Below are 10,215 nucleotides of genomic sequence, written 5' to 3'. Positions count from 1 at the left end.
CCATGACCCCGAGGAGGAATGGGAGGGGTGGGGAGTGTGATGTTGGGGGGCAGGACTGAGAAGGGATGAGTGTGATGATGAGAGGAGATAGCAATGGGGAGGAGATGAGTGTGACATGGTGGGAGGGGTGAGTGACAGAGGGGGCGAGTTTGACAGGGCGGGGTGAGTGTGACATGGCAGGGGTGAGTCTGACAAGGTAGGGAAGAGGCTGAGATTAGTATAACGGGGGTGGAGTGAGTGTGACAGGGCAGGAGTGAGTGTGAAAGGGCAGGAGGGGGTGAGAGTGACAGAGGATGTGAGTGTGACAGGGTGGGTTGAGTCTGACAGGAAGGATGTGGGTGTGACAGGTGGGGGTGAGTGTGACAGGGCAGGAGTGAGTGTGACAAGGTAGGGGAGAGGGTGAGGTGAGTGTGTTACGGAGTCTCGGGGAGTCAGGGCCCTGCACCCCTCTTCCTGGGATTCACTGGGACTCTCAGCCAGTCAGTAACACAGAAGGTTTATTAGCCGACAGGAACACAGTCCCAAGCGGAGCGTGTAGGTACAACCAGAACCCCTCAATCAAGTCCTTCTGGGGGTACAGGGAGCTTAGACCCCAGCCTGGGGTTCCCTGCGTTGCACCCCCCAGCCCCAAACTGAACCTAAAAATTCCTCCAGTCGCTTTCTCCCCCCTCCCCTCTGCTCCTCCTCTCCTTTGTTCAGTCCCCCAGGCAGAAGGTGTCACTCCTCCCACCCCCCCTCCTGGCTCAGGTTACAGCTCAGGGAGCTTCCTTCTCAGCCCCAATGTAACTCCCCTGCAACCTTCCCAGGTCAAATCCTCCCCGCTCCCTGCTCCGTCACAGAGTGTAATGGCTGTGGGAGTGTGACAGGGCAGGGATCAGTGTCACAGGGTAGGAGGGGAGAGTGTGACAGGGAAGCTGTGGATGTGACAGACAGGGGTGAATGCGATTGGGAGGTGAGTGTGACAGGTGGGGTGGATGTGACAGGAAGGAGGTGAGTGTGACAGGGCAGGGGTGAGTGTGACAGGTCTGCGGTGAGTGTGATGGGGTGAGTGTGACAGGATGGGGGTGAGTGTGATGGGGTGAGTGTGACAGGGCTGAGGTCAGTGTGACTGGGCAGGGGTGAGTGCGACGGGGTGAGTGTGACAGGGCTATGATGAGTGTGACTGGCAGGTTTGAGTGTGATGTGGAGGTGAGTGTGACAGAGCTGTGATCAGTGTGACAGGGCAGGGCTGAGTGTGACAGGGAGGGGATGAGTGTGATGGGATGAGTGTGACAGGTTGTGCTGAGTGTGACAGGGAGGAGGTGAGTGTAACATGGGGTGAGTGTGATGGGATGAGTGTGACAGGGAGGATGTGAGTGTGACAGGATGGAGGTGAGTGTGACAGGGCGGGGTGAGTGTGATGGGAGTGAGTGTGACAGGGCGGGCACAGCCTAGGCCCGGGGGCGCTAGGGTGTCTCCGAGGCAGGGGCTTGAGCGCGCCTGGGGGGGCCCGGGAGCGGGGGAGGCGGCGGGCCTGGGTCCGGGCCATGCCCCCTCCCCCCAGCTCCCGGGCTCGCAGCTGGCCCGCGGGCGGCTGTTTGCGAAGAGTTAAGGAGGCGGAAAATGCAGGAGGCGCCCGCGCCCGGCTCCATAGAAACCCGCCCGCCCGCCCGGCCGCCTGCAGCGGGGACTTGATGAGAGTCTGATGCGGGCCCGATAGGGGGGGCGGGGGCCGGAGCGGGATCGCGGCTTTAATTACAGCGCGCGCTCTGCAGAGGAAATTGCTGCAGCCGGGCCCCGCGCCCCTCGCAAGTTGCCTGGAAACTGCCCCCCCCCCCGCCGTCCCGGTCCCGCTGCCAGTTATCCCCCAGCAGCGGCGCCCTGATCGGCGGGGCCGGAATAATAAGCCATGCAGCCCGCGGGCCGCTCCCAGAGCTGCCATGAGACACGGTGCCGGAGCCCAGCCTCTGCTGCTCAACATGTACCTTCCAGGTACGGCCCCCCCTCCCCGCGGGCACCCGGCCCGAGGGCACGGGGATGGGCTCCCCGCCCGCTCCTGCGCCTCCCCCAGTCCCCGAGCCGGCAGCCCGGCTCCTCGGCACTTCAGTCCCTGCCAGGCACCGGCCTTCTCCCCTTCGCCCCCACCCGGGCACCCGGCCCGAGGGCACGGGGATGGGCTCCCCGGTCCCCACCCGCTCTTGCGCCTCCCCTGGTCCCTGAGCCGGCAGCCCGGCTCCCCGGCACTTCAGTCCCTGCAAGGCACCGGCCATCTCCCCTTCGCCGCCGCTCCCAGCCTGGGCGGCGGAGTTTGTATCCTATTTAAAGCGGCCTGGGCTCTGTCGGAAATCGGATTTCCTTTTTCCTGGACGCGTTTCCTGGCTTCATAGCCCCAGCGGGGGGGAAGCGGCCGCCGGCGCGCAGGGGGCTGGGGACCCGGCAGCGCTTTAAAAGCCGCCCAGCCGGCGCTGGGGAGCGGCAAAGCGACTCCGGAGCGGGCTGGGACCTGGCCCCGTGCGAACGTGTCTCTGTCTCCGCCCCAGATCCAGTTGGAGAGACTCTGTTCAAGGAGGGGAAGAGCCAGGCGTGGGGCTCGCTCAGCCCTGGCGTGCAGAAAGGTAAGGGCGCCTCGTCCCTGCTTCCCGCCGGGCCCCTCAGCGCTCACCTCGCCCGGCTGCGCCAACCCGGAGCGTCTACACTGAGCTTCGCAACTGGGGCGCGGGGCGTCTTTCGGCTCCTGCGGCTGGTCAGGAACCTGGCCGGGGACAGGATAGGGGTATTCGCCCCCCGCCCGGCACTGGGGCCAGGTTGGAAATGAGACAAGGGCGACCCAGACCTTTGGGGGGAAGGGGAAGTAAAGAAGCAGGAGGACCTGCTGGGGGATCCCCTCTCCCACGCGCGGGGAAATTGCACGGGTGGGACGGACGCTTTCAAACCCCGGAATTTAGCTCCGCGGCATCGGGGCCCAGTGTTCGGGGCCGGGACCCAGAGATTCGAGTTTCCACCAGCTGGGAGACCCGGGCTTTGTTTTCGGGGGCGGGGTGCTGGTAATTCGTTTTTCCCCCGGAAACGCCGGGCGGGAGCGGAGCCCGAAACCAACATTTTCCTCCCGATGCGGCGCCTCCAGCTTCTGCCAAACCCCGCCGGATTATTGGAAACAACGAAAGGAAAGTCCCGCCCCACCCTGCACCCCCAAATCCCGCTGCCTGAGGTGGGGGGAGGGGAGACCAAGCGGCTGGCCGAACTGGAATCCGAATTGGCCGCGAACTCCCGTGAGCTACACGCGGAGTCTGACCCACGCGCGGAAACCTGCGCTCGAGGTTTTCGGAGGAGAGTTTCGATTCGATCGTTTGCAAATTCGATGCGGGTTCAACTTTCGATGTGGGGATTCGGGGACGGGCTGGAGGCCACTCGGAACCGATGGACTCTCCCACGAGACCTGCCCGTTAGCTGGAGTCCCAGGGGTCGCCGCGCTGCGATCGTAGGAATCCGGCGGACAGCGCTGCCCAGGGTAACAAACACCGCCTAATATTCAAGGCGAGAGTTAGATTTAAAACAAAACCGAGCCCGAAGAAACTCCCCAAACACGCCCACCTCTCAATCTGCTCCTCGGACAGACTAGTGTCTGTCTCGCTCCCCTTAAAACACCCCCCCTTGTAACCTGGAGCCCTGGCCATCAACCTGATCCGGATCTGACCATTCACGCCCAGCCCGCGATTAGTTCCCGCCTGTGGATTCACCCCGGATTCAATTCTGGTTTGTGAGTCCTCGGATCCGAGTGTCCTGGCGCCGCATTCGCCAAGCGGAGCTCGAGGGGAACCGGGGTGTGTGGAGTAAGAAGGCGCAAGAGCTCAAAAAACTGCCTCGGTCGCTCTCCTGGCCTCCGCGCTACCCGGCGCGAATCAATCCGTGTGTGTGCGAGACTCACGGACTCCGCGCCGCTGCGATGTTCACAAAACGGTTTAACCGCATTTCTTGGACCTACTGTCTATTGCCAATACACCGCTACCAGCAACGATCGATATAAACGGGCTGTGGCCAGAACACCCCAAACCCGACAACCCCCGAATAACAATCCCCCCGAGGAGCCGGCGGGCGGCTGACATACGCCAGGCTAGTCTGTCCCGGTTAATACCCGGTTATTTGGGTTTGTTCCAGGTAGCCCCAGTGTCCGAACGGCGATTTGTGGCACGCGATAGAAGCGGGCGCTATCAGAGTGTACGGACCGGCCGGGGTGTGGCAGTGGGGCGGGGTTTGAGAACAGAGGCTGCAGCGCCCGGACAGACAATGCTGGGCGGGGCGGCTGCAGGCAGGATGCCGGGGGCAGCAGGGGCGAGGACAGGGGCGGCTTCAGGCTGGATGCCGGGGGCAGCAGGGGTGGGGGGGGCTGCAGGCTGGATGCCGGGGGCAGCAGGCTTTCGAGTGCGGGGGCGGGGGGGATTTGCCCAGGACTTTGGGGGTTGGTCAGACAAAGACAGAGCAGGCACCTAATGTGAGTGTGTCGGGCACCGAGGACACACCATCTAGTTACCGAGCCCTGAAAACGCCCTAGGAAGGCGCCGGCCGGACCCTCACTAGCCCTTTCTGCCGGCCAGGTTCCCTGTTACCCCCCTCCCCCCGCTAGGGCTACGGGCCCGGCCAGGTTTCCTGTTACCCCATTCTCCCTCCTCGGGCTAGGGGAGGCCAGGCACCCGCGGAGAAGTATGAATTCAGCGCTGCCTGTGAGTAACCCACGGGCCAGGCACTTGCCAGCCTCCAGCCCCCGGCGAGGGGTGAAAGGTCTCCCGGCCTCTGTACAATGATCCGGGGGAAGAGCTCAGGGCCGCCCTTTCCAGGGAGCTGCAGTGGCCAGGGTGGGACCGTCTGTCTTTCGCCCCCGCCCCTCCTCCCCGTGCCTCGCTTTCCCCGTGACTGCCTGGGGTTGGCATGAACGGGAGCGGCCTGGGCTAGGGGCGCTCGTCAGAACGCAGCCCGGAACCGCAGCCTCCCCGCTGGGCGCTTTGGGGTGCGGCTCCCCGAGAACCCTGTACTCCCGCCCCCCGCATTCCCTCGGCCAGGACCTGCAGTACCGGGCGAGCAGAGCTAGAGCCGCGTTCATGCAAACCCAGCCCCGCAGACAGCTGCAGAGGCTCGAGAGCAGTCGGGGCAGAGGGGCAGGGCAGGGAGGCGGTGGCTGCTGGCAGGAGCTGCAGGCGGGGAAGCTACGGACGCGGAGGGGGGACCTTGCAGTCTGCCCGGCTCAGCCGCTGATACCTGGGAGGAAAGCGATGCTTCCAGGGATGCGCGGGCAGCCGGATTGAACCGATCTGCTGGGGAGCGAGAGGGAACGCCCCGGGGTTGGCTTCCTTGTGGACTGGGCCATGACAGGCACATACAGACCCACGACTGGGTTAGGCCAGGAAGTTCTTTCAACCCTGACTCATGACACCAGGGCAACGGGCTAGTCAATGAAAGGGGCAAATTCAGAACAGAGCCCAGAGAAGCTGTTCACACAACGGACACTTAGCCAGCGGAACTCGCTGCCGCGAGATATCCGTGCAGCTGGAGGCTCAGCAGGTTGTTTTTAAAGGGTTGTTTGCACGGATGATTTGTAAGGGAACAAGACCCTCCGGAGCTGTTACAGCCAATATTACAGAAAATAACCAGGGTATCCTACGGGTGACAAGACACTGGGCTAGACGGACCCAGGTCTGATCTCTCTGGCCATCCCTGTCCCATGTCACCCCCTCTTCTCAATGTTCTGAGCTGAGGAGCCAGCGTTCCAGAGCGGCACACCCTAGTCTCAGCCATTCCCTGCGGAGTGCGGGCTGCATGCGCAGAACCACTGCATCCTGGGCCTGGGGCATAGCAGGGGTTAAATTCCTATACATCGGCCCCCAATGCTAACCCCAGACAGCAGCACTGGGGGCAGAGACAGGGCCCCTGGGCCATCCAACAGTCTGAACACCCAGAGCAAGTGTCACCAATGCTCTGTTTGAAAGCATGGGCTGGCATGGTTTGCTCTGCCCAAGGCCGCAGGTGCTGCTAACACCGGTGGGCAGGTAGCACCACATCCTGTTCTGGGCAGCACGTTACCAGGAAGATACTGTCAAGCTCCGAACAGCATCAGAGGACCTGGCCCTGGCTTGGATAGGACGTGGCTGAGGGGTCACTGCAAAGAGTAGAAGAGTGCAAACCCTGAGGAAGGCAGGGGTTTATTTAGGGCACTGGGGGTTGAACTGGGAGTTATGGGATGAAATTGAGAAAGGGAAAACATCAGCTATGCTATTATTAGTGGTATCCTGACTCTTAGGAAACCAATGAGAGGAAACAGAGGACAATCCCAACCTGTCACAGATATTCCTGCTGCTTCAAAAGGGCTGATTCCGAAAGCTGAGGAAAAAAATCAGTGAAATTGACTGGGAGGAAAATTTTAGAGAGAAGAACATAGGCAAAAATTGGGAGCTCTTTAAGGAGAGTTTATTCAGTGGCCCAAAAAGCCACGGTTCCACAATTGTGAGAGACAACTTTGATTTAAAGCCCATTCTGGTTCAGTGGTGAGGCGAAGGCAGCATCTGGAAATGAAAAAAAGCCATACTAACAAATGGGGAAAAGAGGAAATAGATTGCAATCGATATGAATTAGAAGTAGTGGAGTGTAGAAAATTGATAAAGGAAGCCGAAGACATCAGGGAAAAATCCATGGCTGGCAGGAAATTAAGAAGGAGTTTTTAGAGTATATTATAAACAAAAGAAAGACTAGTAATGGTACAGGGTCGTTGCTAGATAGAGACAGTGAAATTGTTAATGATGCAGAAAAGGTAGAAGTGTTCAATAAATATTTATGTTCTATATTTGGAAAGAAGCAGGCTGATGTACTTGTGTCACATGAGGAAGATGAAGTATTTTCCAGTCCATTAGTAACTCAGGAGGATGTTAAACAACATCTACTAGGGCTAAATAGTTTTAAATCAGCAGGACCAGATAGCTTGCAGCCAAGAGTCTTTAAAGAGTTGGCTAAGGAGATTTCTGGCCTGCTCATCTGAATTTTTAATAAATTTTGGAATACAAGGGAAATACCAGAAGACAGAGAAAGTGCTGATGATGTACCAATATTTGAACAGGGCAAGTGGAATGACCCAGGTAACCATAGGCTGACATCAGTACTGGGCAGAACAATGGAAAAACTGCCACGGGATTCAGCTGATAAAAAAATACAGGACAGGAATATAATGAATGAGGCCAGCATAGGGCTTGTTAAACAAACCCGATTTCAGACTTTGCTGAAATAGCAAGTTTAGCTGGCAGAGGTAACTGCACACCTGGAACACACACTGACTTTGGGAAGGCTTGTGCACTGTGAGATATTGACTGAGCACATGTTAAATGCACCAGGAACTGGCCAAGTTCACTGGGGAACCAGGGATCTCTGCTGGTGGGACGGCTGCGTATTGTCCCACCAGCTTCAGTAAATTGGATGGACAGACCCGTCCATGCTGGGGAGTGCAGGGTTCTGTGTGCAGTGGTGAACAATCTCCAAGGGGGCAGTGTGTGGGGCTGTGGTGGGAGGGGTGTCCATAGGGCTGGGAGGCTGAACTGCACTGGCCTTTCTGCCACCTTCCCCCCAACTCCCACTCCTTTCCCGGCTACTGCCCGCCTTGGGAAGGGGAGTCCTTCCTCAGCAGTGCCTAGGCTTGTGGCAGCTGAAGGCAAGCGAGCGCCTGTGCCCAGCTGTTTGCTTTGGGTCTGCGTGAGCCAGTGCTTTGCTGTGGGGCTAAGCTTTGTGGCTAGAGGGCAGGCAGGCTGGTGGCGGGATAGGAAACAGGTATCTGTCTTGCGGGCTGGCTGGTTCTTTTGGGAACTGGGTCAACTCACCCCTCAGCTGGCTCTCCTTGCTGGCCATGGAGGGTTGACTATCAGAGCGCCTGCCCCAGGGGCTGAGTGCAAAGCTCTCCAGGCAGCCAGGGCCTCTCCAGTCGAACCCAATGCTCCCCGGCTGCTGGTAATGGGAGACTGGCACAACCGGATCCCAAGATGCGGAGTCATTGGCAGTTCCCGGAGGAGATGCTTTCAAACCCAGCTCCCACACCGAGACGCGTGTGCACTGGCTGGCCACCCAGCTGGGTGCCCTAGACATGACATGCACCCCCCCTCACATCACACACACACACCCATGTCACACATACACATCAGTCACACACACATCACATGTACACACACACACATCACGTGCACCCCCCCACATGCACACCCCCATGTCACACACACATTCATCACAAACACATCACATGTACACACACACACATCACGTGCACCCCCCCACATGCACACCCCCATGTCACACACACATTCATCACAAACACATCACATGTACACACACACATCACATGCACACACCCCCCATGTCTCACACACACTCCTCACGCACACACACCATGTAACACACACATCCATCACACATACACATCACATGCACACACATGCACATCCATCACACATGTGCACACACACACACACCAGTCACACACACATCCATCACATACGCACATCACATGCACACATACACACATCACACATGCACACACACACACCCCATCACACACACATCGATCACACACACATCACATGCACACACACATCCATCACACATGCACACACTCACACCCATGTCACACACACATCCATCACATGCACCCCCTATGTCACACACACACACATCACATGCACACACACACATCACATGCACACACACACATCTGCACACACACATCCATCACACACATCACATGTACACACACATCACATGTACATGCACACATCTGCACACACACATCCATCACACACACACACATCACATGCACACACACACATCCATCACACATGCACACACTCACAGCCATATCACACACACATCCATCACATACACTCATCACATGCACCCCCTATGTCACACACACATCCATCACACACACACACACATCACATGTACACACACATCACGTGAACATGCACACATCTGCACACACACATCCATCACACATGCACACACTCACAGCCATATCACACACACATCCATCACATACACTCATCACATGCACTCCCTATGTCACACACACATCCGTCACACACACACATCACATGCACACACACACATCATATGTACATGCACACATCTGCACACACACACATCCATCACACACACATCACATGCACACAACCATCACATACCAATGCATATCACATGCACACGCACACACACCCCTATCACACGCACACACACCCATCTCTCTCTCTCTCTCACACACACACACAGAGTACTCAGACCCTTTATCACTTTTGCTCAGTCCAGACTCAGACAAGATCCCCACTGAATTCCATTGGAGTTTAGCCTCTGTCTGTCACTGTCTGGCAGTGCCTGACCCCTCCTGAGTGTTTCGGGTAGAAATAACAATCACTGTCTCTCTCTCTTCCTCCCCTGCCTGCAGGAGAAAAGAGATGATTAGCTCACAGGTGGTTTGGTTTCTGGGGCCGTTGGGGGGTACACTGGCTGTCTCTTTGTGAAGAGCTGACTGAGGGGAAGCTAAGGCACACGGAGGCGATTGGGATTCACTTTGAAGCCTGGTGTCTCTTCTGTCATGTGGCAGGGAGTTCCACAGGCTAGGCTAGAGTTTTCCAAGTGGTGGCTCGCTGAAGGTTCCAGAGGGTTGCAGACTCAGCGCAGAGAGGAAGCCCTGGGGGAGGGGAGGGGATGTTGGAGAGTGAGCCCGCCCTGCACTCACTCCATAGTGACAGCTGCTGTCCTGCAGGGCTGGGCCTGGTTCCCCTCAGGTTTACATCAGGTGGCAAGGCCTGCAGCAGGGAGCTGGGCCTGGGCCCGGGACAGAGCCACTGCTAACTCTCCGGCCTGCACATGGGCATGTTACGCACTCACGGGCACACGCAGGTATGTTACACACATGGCACTGCACAGGTATGTTACACACTCAGGTATGTTACACACACAGCACCACATGGGCATGTTACACACTCACGGGCACACGCAGGTATGTTACACACACAGCACCACACAGGTATGGTACACACTCAGGCACACACAGGTATGTTACACACACAGCACCACATGGGCACGTTACACACTCATGGGCACACGCAGGTATGTTACACACACAGCACCACACAGGTATGGTACACACTCAGGCACACACAGGTATGTTACACACACAGCACCACATGGGCACGTTACACACTCATGGGCACACGC

General features: G+C 58.0%; 1 protein-coding gene across 1 annotated transcript in view; it reads left to right on the top strand.

Annotated features, from left to right (window-relative positions):
* Positions 1-1,919: 1,919 nt before the first annotated feature.
* LOC116818514 (protein FEV) overlaps positions 1,920-10,215 on the top strand; it is an 11,272-nt gene continuing 2,976 nt past the window's right edge. The window contains 2 exon segments of the mRNA XM_075069810.1: positions 1,920-1,971; positions 2,520-2,594. Of these exon segments, the coding sequence (XP_074925911.1) occupies positions 1,920-1,971; positions 2,520-2,594 (127 nt within the window).

The sequence above is a fragment of the Chelonoidis abingdonii genome, chromosome 10, assembly GCF_003597395.2.
Source record: "Chelonoidis abingdonii isolate Lonesome George chromosome 10, CheloAbing_2.0, whole genome shotgun sequence".
Classification (NCBI taxonomy): domain Eukaryota; kingdom Metazoa; phylum Chordata; order Testudines; family Testudinidae; genus Chelonoidis; species Chelonoidis abingdonii.
Note: the sequence above shows the minus strand (reverse complement) of the source record. Positions and strands in the feature narration are given on the sequence as shown.